Consider the following 17,793-nt stretch of genomic DNA (forward strand, 5'->3'; position numbering starts at 1 on the left):
CTGGCTTTCATTTCAGAAAACCTGACATCTTATATACTTGTTTTCTTGACCTATTTATAGAACAATTTTTGAAAAATTTTCTACAGTATTCTCAGTTAACTAAAGGTTTCTTTTACTGATATATTGTAAACAACATAAGTGAGCATGGTGACTGGAAAGTATGACACAACTATGTGCTGGTGACATGAAGAGATACCTTTCTACAACAGATAGTCCCAGGTATATATCAGTTTTCAACTTGTCAGGATGTTGCATAAGATCCTGCTATAAGTGTCTATTACCAAATGCAAACAACATTCTGGCATCACCCATCATATATTGAGGATTCTAATTCATCTGTATCTCTTTCACTTAACTTACATAGCTTTTACAAAGTAGACTTAGAGTAGATTTCTAAGGCCTTAGAGTTTGTTTTATTTGGGAATATAAAGGTATAAACTCAGGCAGAACGTTGATAAAATGAAGGCCAGCCTTTGGTTTAATGTAGCCTTGAAGGAACCAGGTGCAGTAACACAGTGGAATGATAGTGCCTGTACATTGGATGTGTGTGATGTTACTTCTCTGTCACATGTTATTTGCTATTCCTGTCAATGGCCATTGCATTGGTTGTAAGTCTTGGTCATTTTATCTTCAACACTACAAAAAAGAGATACTCGGCTGAATATCAAATTTAATTTGTAGACATTAGAATAGTACATTGTAAAGTCGTGATAGCTAGTTAAATTATTCCACAAATATTTATTGAGCATCTAGTATTAACAGTGCATAAGGTACCTCATAATCTAGAGATGGAGAAAGACCATGAATCATGCAATTAAAATATAGCATAAATACTGCAATATCTTGAAGTCATCTAACTCTCTTTATTCTTCCTAATGCTTACCAAATAATCTTCTGCTGTTCATTAGGTTTCACAAGTAGATTTTGTTCTGAGGAAGCAAAGAGCACCAAATGTGCCATAAGACATTTGGTCTACTTGGGCAAATCAATGTCCTAGGAGATTTGTTAGTAGAAACTCATCCAAGAGGCTGATCACCACATTGTGAACTGGTGAAATAAAATTTCTGGACCTAACAAACCCCAGATGACAGCTTAGAATATGACATCTCCCAAATGAATGGCTAGCTGACCTTACATAGTAATTGAAGCTGTGTAGCTTAATGCAATGGCATTTTCTGTATTAGCCTAGTAAAATGATGCCATGAAGCAAGCCACTCCCAGGGCCCTGGGTGTGCCACCCACACCACAGGACAAGCAGATCCTATCCATTGCCCCAAATTCCTACAGTTCTCAATGCCTTCAGGAGCTCTCGAAAGGCATGCATAGGGCATGAGACCTGGAAAGTCTTGGGTAAATGTGGCCAGTTCAGACTCTCTGATATAAGTAGGTGTACTTGTCAGACCTGAGCCAATAATTTAGGTTTATGTGCATTCCTAAGTGGTTTGAGTTTCTTGAAGATAGTCTGCTCTTCAGGGCCATGCAGTACTTACACTTTCTGCCATCTTTAGTGTTCTATTGAATTTTGGTGATGTCATCAATACACAATGAACCTGAAATTTTTATATCAGTGGTGTATTTCCTCTTGCTGTCAGCCTTCACCTTGTACATATGGATGAGTGAGAAATGGGAGGAATGTTGCCATGTATTTGCTGATCTCTATCTGTAATGGCACTTCCATCTTTAGCCAAAGTTAGGTCTTGTTCAGTCACAATTTTTTCTTTCGTGATTAGAGTCCATTTTAATCAATGTTTAATTATGTGGATTAATAACTAAGTAGCATATTTTAAAAAGTGGAAAGATGGAGTATTAAAATTTAAGCTATTACAACCTCAGAAGCATCTTCAGATAAAATGCTTAGTAAAATGCATAAAATCATTCTTTATATTAGTACACTTTCAGGCTGAGCATTACAAATATGACTTCTTTTTTTAGCTGCATTGTTAATGAAATTAAAGCTTTAGAAAACAATGCTATTAATAGTGGTGACTCATGTTCTTCATATTTTAAGAAGGACAATAAATGTTTACAGGACAGTGTCTGAAGGATTTTCTTCACAGAAGAAATTCTGTTTCTTGTTTAACTGTAATTATGGCAATATATAGTATTATGTGTCTTAATGCCATTTATAATGCAAGTTTTAGCTTATCTTTATAAAATACTTAGTAATGACGTATGTGTAGTAGTGTACATTTTAGATCAATTTAAGGCACACAACATATTATTTGTTCAGTGTTGTTGCAACTTGTTTGGATTCTTCCAAGGGGAACTGAGGAGGAAGGGGCGAGAGGCTTTTGAGGGTGAAGGAATGTAGGACTGAGCAGAGCCTAACTGAGGGGCACCGCATATGACAGCCTGGCTGGATTCAAGGCCTTAGTGGGAAAATCCGAGCCCGGAGAGTTGGAATCATTACTTGCAGCCAGCCGTGGGTGGTTTTGGATGCTCGCATAGGAATTTTCAAATTTAGGCTGGAAGGAATTCCATCCATTGAATATTTTTTGAACTGAGTTTTGACAGGATGAAAGTACTGTGTTCAAAATATTAATTTGAGTGTTGTGTAGATTGGGTTGTGTTTAAAGAGTGAAGCGAGGTGGTAACATTTAGCTCAGATTGCAGTGGTCTGAGCGGATAGTGACAGAAGCCTAAATCACTGTCATAGCAATGGAAGTTAAAAAGGATAGACAAATATGACAGATAATGAAAAGATACGGTGAGGGCATCAAGAGGACTTGAGAGTTTGACTTTGTGGCCCAGGGGATTGATTCAACAAACACTGGTTGAGAAACTCTTATGTGAAAGGTTTTAAGAGTTGAAAACTTACCCTGCACACTGCTCGGTGCTCAGGAATGGGGAGGCTGCATATTTTATAGCTACACCGCGGCCTTCAGTAAACCACAGTCTTGCTGAACAGAGAGGATTTATGGAGGGTTTTCTGGGTTGGGATAGAGAGACATTTTAGTTCCTGTCTGACTTGTGCATGATGTATCGTGGTCAAGTGGAAAAAGCATGAACTCTGTAACCTGATCAAGTTGCATTCAAATCTTAAGCCTCTCACTCATCAGCTATGTGGGACTGGGTAAGTTATTTAACATCCTGAACCATCATTTCTTAATTTGAAAAATGATGAAATACCACCTGCGGAAGATGCTTCTCCATAGATCTTGCAAGCAGAGATGCTGATGGCCTTTTTCCTGGACAATCTTTTCAGTTTATAGTGAACAGCCTTGGAATATAGAGACTGTTGTCTCTCTTAGAGCAGAAGTCAGGTTTGCATCCTGTCCAGTGGAACAAAGATCCTGTCTCCCTCCATAGCAAAGGTTAGGCAGGTTTGCTAACTGCATAATACAAATGATTTCGATTCCTGAGCCCAAGGTTCTTTAGCTGTGATTCAAACCCACAGTGTGAGCATTTTTTATTGAGGCCCTTCCATGTCACCCTCGTGAGACTTGGGGGCACGTGGCACAAAACTGAACATAATGTTCATGCCGTTCAGGGTGCTGTGAGCTTCTGAACGGGAACCTTGGTCTTCTGCCAGCATCTAGGAAACTAGCAGGCTAACTTGTTACATTATGAGTTGGATAAAATCTGAGACCTTTTATTTTGATGCCACCTGCCTAGTGTGTTTCTGGAGACAAGATATAATATGTAACACACCTGGCACATACCATGTGGTGAAAAAACATTTATTCTACTTCTTGCCTTAATAGAGTAATTGACCAGCTGCTAAGAGAAGGCTGTCACTGTGAAAGCATCATTTATTCCCTTTTCAGTATGGTTTCATTGTCAGGGCACATCCTTGGTCTGGTCTCAGGATATGTTTTGATGGGATTCTGAGAGAAGGATCCCAAAATGTTTGAGAACAGAAGATGATAATGCTGCCTGGTTGCAGTGGAGCGTCTGGTGTTCTCCACTAACTTCTCAAGGCCTGGAGGTATCACAAGAGCAGCTTGAGATCAATTCTGTATATATTTTGTTAGGATTGAGCTTGATAAGGAGAGATGTCTGTGGTTCATGAAAGATGGTTATCTGTGAGAGAGGAAAAGGGGTTGGGGCCCAGGGAGGAAGAGAGAAATTTTCAGAGAACCTGAAGGAGAAGATGGAGGAAACTGTCCCATTAAGAAGAGCTGGTAGTTCCCAAGAGAGATTGGCAGAAGGGAGAGTGTCACCCTTGCAGTCATCAGAGCTTCTGTAGTCACTTTTGCTCATAACTGTGACATTCAGATCATTGATCCTAAGTCACTCTTTTGAGAGACATTTTCTCATCAGTGGCTCAAGGCACAGCTCGTGCATTTTGGTCTTAGCTGTCCCCTCTCACATCATCATGCAGGGAAAGCAGGGCTGCCAAGGTGAACGAAACTGACTTTCTGTCATTCACTAGCTTCCATTCTGGTCCAGGTAGTAAGACATGTCGTGCCATAGCCTCAGCGCAAGGGGGGAGATACAGACACTGATACAGTGCAGAGACCAGTGCTGACAGCAATGCTGAGGGAGAGCGTGGGTCCAGAGTCCTCATCGTCTTCAGAGACCACTCCAACCTCTTGTTCCAGGCCCTTTTGTCTGACCAAAGTTGCCACTAGGCAGTGCAGGGAGCCTTTATGTCCAAAGGCAGTAAGGAGCAGACAGGCCTGGAGGAGCCTGCGCAGAGCTGTTGCAGGAAACTGCTGAGCACTTCCTTCAGGCTCTCAGAGTCTCCTCTCTACCATGTGCCTCATCTCTGACACAGCTTTACTTATTCCCCAGACTCAGCCTTTAACTTTGACGAGATCGGGCGCGTTCAGGGAACTATGGCCGTAGACAACCTTTAATTTTGAGATTGGACTTTACCTGTGACAAGTGTCTTGGAAAACAACCCAACTTGTTTTAGAAACTTGGCTTTAAGCTTTTTCTCTGGGAACCCCAACACCACTCTTGGCTACCTAATGCAATGGAACCGTGGTTCTGACCTGACCAGTGCTAGTCAGGAGGCCCTAGCTGTGACGAGCCAGGCATGGGGAGTCCAGCCCCAAACGTTGGAGTAGAAAACACTCATCTGTCATTTCTCAGGGCAGGTAAAGAGAACACACTCCTAAAGACAAACCCACAGTTGTTGGGGCGGGGGGTGACTCAGGGACTCTAGGAATCCATTCTTGTACCCGCCCTTCCAGGAAATTCCTGGTTGGCCTCTCCAGACGTACTCAGTGTTGTCCCAGAAGTATCTCTGCTTCTTCTGGTTTAGCCTGGATGCCCGTCCTTTTCTCTATGCATGTACAAGGATGTTTCCAGATAAACTGTGGAAAAGCTGAACTTTAGGGACCAGATCTGCCTTCAGAATCCAAATAGAGACACTAGCCCAACAATTGTCTCAGAGAATCCTACTGCCTGGGACAGTGCCACTGGCATCATGTGGTTGGGTGACTGCTGTCCCCTCCTTGCCTTCTGAGAGTGATGCGGCCCGGGCTGTGAATTAGCAGAGTGTAGCCTCCAAAATCATTTATATCAGAGGACATCTTAAAGACAGTACAAAAGACAAAGTGAATGACTTCAGGTTTAGAGAAAGTATGGGGCAAAAATGATTTATCAGACTTTTAATTAACTGATTTTGATGTCATGGCAAATCATGGAAGTCATGGAGCTAAAATTTGCTAGAGAGTGCATAATGATCTCTCTTTTCCTGGAATTTGATAATATTATTGTCTCTGTTTAACTCAGAGTTTCTGTTTGTGACAAAGAGAAAGAGACATTTAGACTAGCTCAAATGAAAAACAAGGTTTATTTTAAGGATAAAGAGAAAGCTCATGGAAATTCAGAAGTCAAAGGACTTACCTCAGGACGGGCAGGATTCTAAGTTCCATGAAAGCAGAGAGCTGCACAGCACTCGGCAGGTGTTCAGTAAGTATTTTTGAATGAACGATGAACACGTGAACAAAGACAGCTCTGCGGAAGATTTAGGCCTACACTCTACTAATTCTGCCGGTACCCAGTTTAACCTGATTCCACCAATCCATCCTTTGTGTCTTAGTTTAAAATCTCAAGAGAAGAATCCAGAGGCTACTTCTGAGCCAGACGTTAATCCTAGTTCATTATAAGCAGTGGCCAGAAGGGTTAGTGCACATGAACATAGGGCTCCTTCTAGAAAGTGGGCCGAAGGATGAACAGAGCATGGTGTGGAGATTTAGGTTTCCCCAGGCCCTTCACTTTGTGTGTGATTGTGTATGATGATGTACTGGTGTTAGTTAAGGTCTATATGTGTGAGTGGTTTGCCTCTGAAGTGAAATTTTTTTAACATGTTGAGGACAGAGTGATAACATATATTTTTTTCTCTCATAGCACTTGAATTTTATAACTAATTCTGATCAAAGAAGAATTTCACTCAAGTATGACCCAGCTCGGTGCTAACATGTACTGACAGATTATTATTTACCAGACACTGTGCTAGGTATTTTTGTAAAACCGTGACTCCTGACAACCTACTCTCGTGGGCAGACATTATTATCCTCATTTTATATATGAAGAGACCAAGTTTCAAACTGTCACAGTCCAGAGTTGAAAAGGGGTGGAGCTGGATTTTTTTCCTAAAATTGGTTTGTCTTCAGAAGGGGATTCTTTCCAATATGATATATGCTACAAGCACCTGAATGAATCGTTAATCAGAATGCTGGGATGAATTTGCCAAGACAAAGCCTAGTCTCTTCCATAAGCCATTAATTAGTCTGCTAGAGAAAAAGAGGCTAAGGAGCATAAAAACCGGGCAAGTTTGCGGTTGTGGATTAGATTCAGGTTTGGGCAGACCAGCTCTAGATGCATTATGGGATCAGCTGGGGACCTTTGCCAGGGTCTGCTTTCAGATGAGATGAAAAAAAGATGAAAAGAGAAAGTTGTCTGAAGAAAAAAAGTTGCAAAATAGAGTGATCTCATTTTTAAATATATAGATATATCTAAATATATACATATAGAAGACATATTCGATTTAATATGTATATACCTATATATCAGATTTTTCCATAAGATGTTAAGGGTTTTAAGATACCTATTGTTTTATATACTACTAAGACAAAAAGGTTGTGAATTAATTGTAAGACACTGTTGATTGTAGGAAGCATCCCAATTTCAGAGATGTTAAGAAGTGGCGGGGTGGGAGTGTGTACTGCAGATATAAGAAGAGATCTAGAAAGATGTGCATGAAGGTTTTATAGTGGCGATCTCTGGAGAAGAAAGTACTAGTTGTCTTTAATCATTGCTTATCTGTATATGCAAATTTCCAACAAGCCAGTCCTTCCCTGCTCTCTTCTTCTCTCTCACTCAGAGGCTAGGGGGAGGTGATCCCACCCCTGCGGAACCAGTTATAAAATCTATTGGCATGTCAGGCACTAGGGTCAAGCCTTGGTTTTAGCATGTGGGGGTGTAAAGTTCCCATTTTTCTTCTTAGCATGCGAGGCCACTGCCAAAACTCCAGGACAACAGGGAAAAAATCTGATTCAATAATAGGCTAGGTACGTGTTGCTGGTAAATAAATGAAAAGCAGTGCCATGATAGAGGTACATAAGAAACAATGCTTAGATTTTATTTAAGTTATTTTATTGCATTCTTTCTTTTTACTAAGTTCTGGAATCATTTTATATTCTTTTTGAAAATATGCACTTTTCTTTCTTTCTTTGGTTACCTAGCCATATTTATTTGTTAATTCCTTAATATGGGTGTACACACAAATACATGCAAGATTATTTTACTGTTTATAAGAAATTCTGTAACTTTTATATATTTTCCAACAATGCAGGATATGGTCACCGATCTGAAGTCATGGTTTATAGTCATTTTAACTCCTGGCTGTCTGTGCTGTTGTAATCACGTACATGAATCCATGACCTAATGCTCAACAGGATGCATTGAAAGTATGTTGATCACAGTGGGTGATAGCATGTCAAGGTTGAAGGAGGCATTTTAATCCAAAGCTCATTTCTTGATTTGTCCTTGCCAACATTTATTTACTTTTCTTCATATGGTTGTAGGACAGGGAGGGGCATAGGCGCTGGAGCAGACTAACCTAACTTAGAAGCCAACAACTTGCAACTGAGTCAAACCCTGAACCCAGGTTTCATAAGTGAGGATCCCCATCAGCAAGGCTGGGGACCATCCCACAGTGACCTCTCCATTGGATCTGGTTGGGTATGTTGTGTCAGTCAGCCCTACATGTAGGACTTACTGAGTCATCATGGCCAGTTGTAGGTGTACAGAAGGCAGGCATATGGTAGCATTTGACAAGTACCTTAAGACCTACCTGCTTCCCAAAGACGGACCTGGCCAATGGAGACACAATTCCTGCATTACAATCAGACCTGGAGATATGTATTACCATTATTAAAGTGTGTATATATTTTATTGCATTTAAATAAAAGTAAAATGCTGTCTTTTGTGCAAAATATTCCTGTAGCAGGATCACAAAATGTATTCACACTATGTCTTGTACTTATGTATGCTTGCTTGCTTGCTTATTTATTTATTTATTTATTTATTTATTTATTTATTTGATGACCTATACCCCATCTGGGTAGGAGCCCTTGGGCTTTGGGTAGTAGAGAAGAAAGATAGGTTTAGTTTATTCCTGTGGAATAATTTGTAAAACCCCTTTAAATAATAATTCAATTCCTTGGTTAAATTGCCCTCTAGCCCAGATTTCTCCTTTTTCAGCTCCCCCTTTCTTTTGCCCTGACTTAAGGTAGTATCAAGTATGTGGAAACAGGATGGGTCCATGCAGTGTTTTGTATTCTCTGCCAGCCCTTCAGCTGGGACCACAATGTCCTCTTGTGCTGACATTTTCTGCAGATATTACTCATGAGCTTGTTTTCCTCAGTTGGGTTTGAGCCTAGTAGCCCTTCCAAGCTGATTCAGCCTCACTTTGCTTCTCATTGGTGGCAGGCTCTCTCCTCCTCTATCCAGACCTCTATCCAGAGCCAGTAACCCCAGCCCCAGCTGCAGGGGCACCAACCCCTTATTAAGGTGACAGGTTTCTCCCTAAGTACTCTGGGGGGGGGGGTCTGGACCCCATGCATAGTTAACTGACTGCAGAAGGTGAATTGAGGAACTAAACCCCAAGGGCTGGTGCCTGGCCTCCAAGCAGATTATGTCCCTTTACGAGGATGTGGCTGTGTTCAAGGTTGGTGTGGGATAGCTAAAAAGCTGGTTTTTCTAGAGCCCACAAAGGAGATCAGGGCAGGCTTCCGGTACCAGTCAGAGACTAGGAAAGCAGATGGATGGCATGCTCAAAAGGGGTGCCTCATTCAAGGGAGTTGAGTGAAACGACTATTGGAACAAAGGAGGAGTCAAGGGAAACCAAGAGGGGGCGTTGAAGCATCTCAGAACAACGGCAGCGGGAAGTGGAGGTGCAAAGGGAATCTCCATCTTTCTGGGCCAAAGCCCAAAGAGAAGATTGACCATACACATCTCACACACCTGTCTCCTTCTTTCTTCCTTTCTCCCACCATCTCCCAGCAATGGAACAGGAGACATGGATGTCCTTGACAAATTCTAATGTACTCTGTACCATAGGGAACCCCCTGGCCTGGGTGTCCCGGGCTTGGCTTTTGATAACATATGAAGAGAGATTTAAAACTATGAAGAACATCCTCTTCCTTAGGAAATTGCCCATTTTGCCAAGCTTTTATCTTTCTAGTAAATCCAATTTCAAATGCCAAAAATTTAGATATGAATCTTTTTCTTATGTTTCGTTCACTCCTCTGCACCACTTCAGGTAGGTGGAAGCCTTAGACCAACTAGGAAAATACTATATTCTTGGAGATGCAAAACAGAATATAGTACACTAATATATGTTTTTAAATTATCACTCCCAATTTTGCCAATATGCAGCTGTAATTTATATAGAAATTAAAATTTTTTATAACATTTTCACATGTCTTCATTGATTTAACATCATTGAATCTTCACAATGATCCCATAAGGTTATCATTTTTACAGATGAGAACACTGCAGTCAAGTGTACTCTGTAGTTAGTGTCAAACCCACAGATGGTAGAACTCCAGATCTCCTGACTTCCTGGCAGAGGGGGCATATGCCAGACAAAGGAGCATAGTTTGCACATGTGGAAGGAGAATCAAATTCATGTAGTTGTCTATATTCATAACGTACTGGTGTTTGCTAAAAATTGTTTCTTGAGTGATTTTTCCACTAATAATTGTTTTTATTGAAATTATGTTTTTAATCTCCTCCAAAACCTGCTTCCATAGTAACTAGGTCATTTTATACTCGTGCTGCCCTCTCACATTCTCATCTGTCACTTGGTCTCCCTTACCATTTGCTTTTATTTTTCCTCCCCATTCTGACTCACTTCCACTGGTGAATCACCTCTTTATTCAACTCCTCTGTCATCTACTCCTAGATTCTGGAATTATCCTCTGACCTTATAATTTGAGGTGAGTTGAGCATATTCTACTGAGAACAGCTGGCCTTGTTTTCATTTTGTTTGGGTTTGCACGGCTCCCTGGGCTGACCTGTGTGACTCAAGAACGCCCACTGGAAGAGGATGCAGCAGGGAAGTAGGTGCAGAAGTAGGAAAAGAAGATGGGGACCTGGCATTTAATTGTAAACAAGAGTGAAGAAGGCACCTGGATGGCACAGTTGGTTGAGTGTCAGATTTTGCCTCAGGTTGTGATCTCGTGGTTAGTGAGTTCAAGCCCTACATCCAGCTTGCTGCTGTCAGCCCAGAACCTGCTTCAGATCCTCTGTCCCTGTCTCTCTGCCCCTCCCTCACTCGTTTACCTGCGTGTACATATACCCTCTCCCTCAAAAATAAACATTAAAAAAATATATTTACTAGCAGAAATAAATGACCATGTCTCCCTCCCTTTCAATGACCTACTTAACACTGCTGTACTAAGAATCTACAGATATTCTCATGGCTTGCTGAAGTTTGCATAAAACTGCACAGTCTTTCTGAGGGATAAATGGGCAGTAGTTTTCAAAATGTACATGCCCTTTGCTTGGGGTGGCTTCGTGGTTAAGCATCCAAGTCTTGATTCTGCTCAGGTTATCATCATCATCCTGCGGCTTCATGAGTTTGAGCCCCACATGGAGCTCTACGCTGGCAGTGTAAAGCCTGCTTGGGATTCTCTTTCACTCCCTCTCTCTCTCTCTGCCCCTCACCTGCCTCTCTCTCTCCCTCTTTCTCTGCCCCTCCCCCACTTGCACTTGTCTTTGTCTCTTTCAAAATAAATAAACTTTAAAAAAATGTTCATGCCCTTTGACTCTGTAATCCAGTTGACAGGAAATCAACAGGATTTTGCCTAATGATTTGACTAGGAGATGTTCACTGTAGCTTCCCAGTATACAGGATAAGTTGTCAATCATACATGAGACAAATTACTGTGTAACTGTCAAAAATATATAAAATGTGGCTATGTGTCTTTAGACATAAAGGATATTCATGATTTCCTATTGAATAAATCAAGTTCACAACAGCAAATGCATATAAATATATACAAGAAAATGTAGACATATGCATAGAAGAAATACCTAGTAAGGATGGACCAAAATGATATTTATTTCTGGGTATCGTGATTAACAGTAATTTTAATTAATAATGGATAATTTTTCTATCTTCTACAATAACAGGTATTGCTAATGAAAAAGAAAATGATTTAGCATTGAAGCTGGCCTCTAGGGTAGGCAGATGGGACAAGAATCTGATGAACTTGGATCAGCAATATGCCACTTTCACTGATGTGTGTCGGTGTGTCAGCAGTGACATAAGGTGTGCTAGTACCCTGTTGATTCAGACGAAAGGATGTGGGTACCGGAGACTCAAGAGTGGGGCCAGCCTGAGAACTTTGCAGATTGGTTCATATTTTTATTCTCGTTACCTAAAATGTTCTAATATTGTAGGATAATCATTTACCTTTTTCTTTTGACTTGAGATCAAATTTATTTTCTTTTGAGTTTTTTATTTATTTTAGAGAGACAGACAGACAGACAGATGGACAGAATGTGAGCAGAGGAGGGGCAGAGAGACAGGGAGACACAGAATCTGGAACAGGCTCGAGGCACTGAGCAGTCAGCAGAGAGCCTGATGTGGGGCTCGAACCCACAAGCTGAGAGATCATGATCTGAGGCAAAGTTAGAGGCTTAACTGACTGAGCCAGCCAGGTGCCCTGAGATCAAATTTATTTTTAATTGTTTTATCAAATAATGATATTTTTACAAAAGAATATCTACAAAGTAAATTTAAAGTGTAGAAAATCTTCATACACAGAAACCCAGTGTCCCAGAAATGGAGCATTACCATTAGCCCGATACAGATTCCCTGTAAGTGCCCTATTCCCATTTACACCTACCCTCTCTCAGAGAAAGGCCTTGTTCTGAATTATTTTCATCATAGCCTTGCTTTTCTTTTCTGAAGCACATTTTATTTAGGTTTGCATGTTTTGGGCCTTCATGTGGGTGAGAACATATTTTATTATTCCTTTGCAATTTGTGTCTTTCACTCAGTATCTTGTTTCTGAGTTCCATCCATGTGTGTGTAGCCGTAGCTCAGTCGTTTTACTGCTGTCACTCGTGCTGGTGTAAATGCACCAGGACATACTCGTGCATTCTCCTGTGTGTGGACTTTTGCCTGACTCACAGCTCTTGCTACCTTGAAAGTTCTTATTAATGACCTCTGGTGCTCATACACGATGGCTCAGGTATACATAGAAGTAGGTGTAGAATGGTTGGTGTGTGTGAACTTACTAAATCATGTTAAATTATATTTCAAGTCATTTCTCTCTCTTTATATTCTTGCCAGCAATGTATGAGAGTTTGCATCCTCCACAGAGTCATCAACATTCGATAATGTCAGACTTTGAACCTTTGCTCAACCAGTAGGTGTGCAGTGATTTCATTTGTATTTCCCTGAACCTCGGTGAGGTCAAGCATATTTTCTTAAATTGGTTAATCATTGGCAATTTCTCCCTATAGCAAATCTGTTTTGGGTCTTTTGGCCTGTGTTTTTATTGCGTTATTTCCATCTTTGAAACTGGTTTGTGGGAACTCTGTTTATTCTGGAAATGCATCCTTTGCTAATTACACATGTAGGAGAGATCTTCTTCCAAGTGACTTGTCTTTCAGTTGTCCATACAGTGTGCTTGATGAAGAGACATTTGTAATATATTACTCAATCTTTTTTTTTTCAGGATTTTCCCGTTTTTTGTGTGTCCTAAGAACTCCCTTCCTACCTAGAGTTTTATAAATGCTATTGTCTTCTAAAATGTTTATAATTTAATCTCGGAATGGTGTGAAGGGTTCCAATATTATTTCTTCTACATGGATAACTATCTGTTCCAGGAAAGTTTACTAAAAGGCCTTTCTTTCTGCACAGATGTAGAAATGTCCTAAATGAAGCTTCCGTGTCTGCAGGAGCCCATTTCCTGGGTCCTCCAGAGAACATAGCGTTTGCATTATCCAGATGCCAACAGCCTCTACTAGGGAACGTCTTTATTTTTTGGACGATAAGGCATTTTTCTCACCTAACAAGTTAGAAGTTGTTCTGTTGCAGGGATCATTCTGTGGCACAACGGTGTCATCAAGAACCCAGCACTTCCCTTTCTCCCTCTGCCAGAGTCAGTTTGTCGGCAGTGTTTCCTCCCAACTGCTGCCGCTCCTGGTTTCCTATCCACATAGTTCCACATCCAAAGTGGGAAAAAGTTAACAAGATCTCTCGTCTCGAGCTTCATTGGACCACCCACATAACGTGCATCCAAGTAGCCAGCCCACACCTGGTCTCACTCAGGGTTATGAATGTCAGGGAGGCACTTTCTGCTGTCCCTTTAATGCTGAGTGTCAGGGCAGGCTACTTGCCTTGTGGATCTCTGTGCAATAGTATTTATTTCCAGTTCACCTTCCTCTCAGGGTGCTGCCCTGAGGGGATGCGGATTTATGTACAAGTCTCACCTTAAACCCTTCTCCTTGGGTGGGCCTAGGCTTTGTCCTCTGCCCCTGCACCACAGGGGACAGTGAAAGCCAAAGCTGGAATTCATCTGTGTGGCAAATGTGGAACTAATGAAAACTCCTTTTGTTTACACCTCTGGCTTCCCACTTTCTCTTAGTCTTTTGGCTTCTTAGTATTCTTTACTTTCTTGGCAGCTCATCACACATTTAGAAAGATTTTTTTTTCCTGGAATTTTTAGTTGCTCTTCAGCAGGAGGGTCAGTGAGGGCATCTAGTTCTCCAAGCTGTGGAAACAGAAGTTGGCTAAATTTTATTTTTTAATTGCATTATGTTTTTATCAATCTTGCCTGAAGGGTTGTTGGAGACCGAACCATTGCAAGGGCGAGATGAAGACGCAGTAGCCAGTGCGGACTTCTCTAGCATGCTGTCTGAGGAGGAAAAAGAAGAGTTAAAGGCAGAATTAGTTCAGGTATGTTCAGCAAGCTTATTGTTGTTCTGTCTCCGTATCTTAGGAGCTATTGTTAGTTTTGTCTACATCCCGTATTACAATTATGTGGTCTTTCATTTAATGACATTTTAAAATTTTTATATTTATTTATTTTGAGATAGAGAGAGAATGCATGGGAGAAGGAGAGGGGCAGAGAGAGAGAGAAGAGAGAGAATCCCAAACAGGCTACACGATGTCTGCACAGAGCCTGACGTGGGGCTTGACGTCACAAACTGTGAGAGCATGACCTGAGCCAAAATCAAGAGTTGGGTGCTCAACCAGCTGAGCCACCCAGGTGCCCCTCATTTAATAACATTTAATAAGTGATATAGTACAAGGTGATTAATTTTTTCTAAGGTGTTTTGTAATGCCAGTTTGTCCATTACACTTTGGTTATAGTAAGCAACAATGGTGAGCGGTTGTAAAGATGCACCTCTTATTCTTTTTAAGTTCACAATATTATGGGAAGAGTAATCACTACACACTTGATGGGTACACGTGCAAGCTTCCTCTTAAGAGCAGTTCTTGCTTTAGGTCAGCAATTTAGCTCAACAGATACTTTGAAGTGACTTATTTTTGTAATGAAAAAGCCAGTCATTTCAAGCAACTGAATTTGTTGTGGACTCTTTTGCAGAAGAATAAGGCTCTGGGGGCAGAAAGGAAAGCTATGGTGAATCCAGGTTTCCTTAGATCGGGCATAGTTGCTGCGGGCCTCTTAGGGGTGGGGAGGATGCCTGCACATCGGGGATACAAATTTTGTCCAAGCCATTTGTTTGCAGCGCCCACTAACCCTTAAACACTTTCTAAGGGGCAGTTACAGTGGAGGGGGAAAGCACTGGAAAAGGGAACTCCTCAGGTAGAATAAACAATAGGGCAAGAGGGAAGAGGCCCATATTCCTCCCCTTTGTGTCTCTGGATCATAGGACAGAAAGCTCCTAGTTCAGTCGGAAGCGAGACTGTGGGCTCGATCACAGGCTGAGGACCCAGCTTCCAGCTCCACCTTCCCCTCACCCAGCGGGGTCCGCTCCAGACCTTTTATGCTAATGTTCTGGTGGTGTTTGTTCATGACAGGCTATAATAACATTAAAGACTTTTTAGGTGCTTTCCCAAAGCACACTGGACAATAACTTCATTATAACATGAAAAAGCAGCTTGTTCTTGGGTACAGCAGAAATTATTTCAGGAAGCACAGTGCCTCAAATCAAACAGCCCTTTTCTTTAGCTAGGCCTGTCTGTGGCCACTGATCCAGAACAACGCAGTTGACTTGAGATTGGCCACACACGCCAGCACGCATAGACCGACGTTAGCTGTTATGGAAAATGTACTAGTTCCACATTTTCTTAAAGTCCAGAATTCTGGTTCATGACCTGTTAGTTCACGTCATTTGTGGTGTCCAAAAGTTAAATTTTGCAAACTGGTGTAAGGTAACTGATTCTAAACTAAAATCATTCCTTTACTCTTATAGTCCATGTCTAAGTTCAGACAAAACTTCTGTAGCCAGACCAACTTTTAAAACTTTTTTTTAAATGTTTTTTATTTATTTTTGAGAGACAGAGAGAGACAGTGCAAGCAGGGGAGGGTCAGAGAGAGAGGGAGACACAGAATCTGAAGCAGGCTCCAGGCTCTGAGCTCGAATCCACGAACATGAGATCATGACCTGAGCCGAAGTCAGAAGCTTAACCAACTGAGCCACCCAGGCGCCCCCAGACCAACTTTTATAAGAGTTCTGGGACTATTGGGTTATATATACACACATATATCAATGTATTTTTGTGGGCATTCTTTATTTTCTAAATGTTCAACAGTGAGCATGCATTATTTTTATAATCAAGAAGTAAGTCTTGGTTCTAAGTGGATGCCCCTGTAATACAAAAGCCAACAATGTTTCCAGAAATTGCTGTCTCATTTGGCCACATTAATAAGCCTCCAGCACATCTCATTCCTGACTCCTTGAGCCTTGACTTCTGAAAATAACATCCTTGTTACTGTGTTCAAGTTACCAGGATTCGTGTTTTCATCCTGTAGAATGCTTCTTGTGTCTTATTTCTGGATTATTCAGAAAGGAAGAAGGACTTCCTCTTGCCTGAGAGGCATCGTGACTTCCAGAGGCATGTGGGCACAGCCGTATGCCTCAGGCCCAGTGACAAGAGAAGGAAACGTGTCTTCTGTTGTTTTTTTTTTTCTTTTCACATCTCCATTTCTTCTCCCTCTACCACAGACCACCTCTGCTTAATGCTCATCCTTTTCTTAAGTCTTCTTTCCCTGCCCTTCTGCAAATGCATGCTGGTATGTATGCATGTGTGTGCACACTTGCTCACTCACATGTGCATGCACGCTCACACTCACACACGCACCTCAAGCCATGTTCTTTCAGATCACATTCAGACGAGCTCAGAGACTAGGGGTTAATTACAACAAGGACATGCAGAAAGCAACCTCGGCAGCTCCACAACTGCACAACTGGCCCTCCAATGACCTGAGGCATCTTTTGGATGGCCCAGCCTCCCTACCTCAGGTCTCCACAGGCGTTCTTCCTTGGTCCCTGGTTGAAAGCAATCCCTCTCTGTGCCTGAGGGAAGATCCTACTGGATCCATTCTCTGCTTGGGTAACAGGACACCTTGCAGACCAGCCTATTAGATTGCCTTTGAGTAAGGCAGTCATCTGTGGTCATGACCCAAAGCAAGAGCTTTGTGGTAAAGGACTTCTCATCTCTGACTCGGTTGCTTAAGAGGGGTCTCGGGGATGCCAAGGATCCAGCCTTCTCTTCAACGTGCTCCTCTCCCTAGAGTCCTCAGATTCTCTCACTGTCTTGTGACTATGCAGCAACACCCTCACAAGCACACCCAGCATAATGTATGACCAAATGTCTGGGGACCCCAGGGCCCAGTCAAGTTGACACATAAAAATAACCATTGCACTCTTTCAAGTAGTATCTGTATTTTAATCTTAATTCTTTAGTACTGTTAGCCAAAGGCAGGACTGGCCAAAAGAGGAGGCTGGCCTTGAAGCAGTGTATGCAAGAGATCAGAACCTCATATTTCTAAACATCATACTGATGACTTAATAGTTTATGAAAATATTTCTTTGTCTTGATGAAAGTTAGATATTTTATGTAATCTAGCAAATAAAACAGGAAAGTAAAATTTTCTAACATAAAGTTCATATTGAAGTAATCCATTAGCTAATTCAAATTAATTTATACCTTTTTGCATATTTTATCGAGGTATAAAATTAACTGTTTTAAAGTGCACAGTTCAATGCATTTAGTATACTTATGCTGTTGTATAACTACCACCTCTATCTAGTTCCGAAACATTTTTTAGCACCTTAAAAAAGAAACCCCGTGCTCATTAAGCAGGTGTTCCCCATTTCCCTGAATGCATTCTATATCTGCAG

At 41.4% G+C, this 17,793-nt stretch overlaps 1 protein-coding gene across 5 annotated transcripts in view; it reads left to right on the forward strand.

Moving 5' to 3' along the window:
• Window positions 1-17,793, forward strand: part of TPD52L1 (TPD52 like 1) — a 102,368-nt gene that overhangs the window by 54,208 nt on the left and 30,367 nt on the right. For all 5 annotated transcript variants that reach the window (XM_029944314.1, XM_029944315.1, XM_029944316.1 and 2 more), the window contains exon 2: window positions 14,262-14,377. In XM_029944314.1, the coding sequence (XP_029800174.1) occupies window positions 14,262-14,377 (116 nt within the window). The remainder of the gene's footprint in view (window positions 1-14,261; window positions 14,378-17,793) is intronic.

Source organism: Suricata suricatta, chromosome 7 (assembly GCF_006229205.1).
Source record: "Suricata suricatta isolate VVHF042 chromosome 7, meerkat_22Aug2017_6uvM2_HiC, whole genome shotgun sequence".
Lineage (NCBI taxonomy): Eukaryota > Metazoa > Chordata > Mammalia > Carnivora > Herpestidae > Suricata > Suricata suricatta.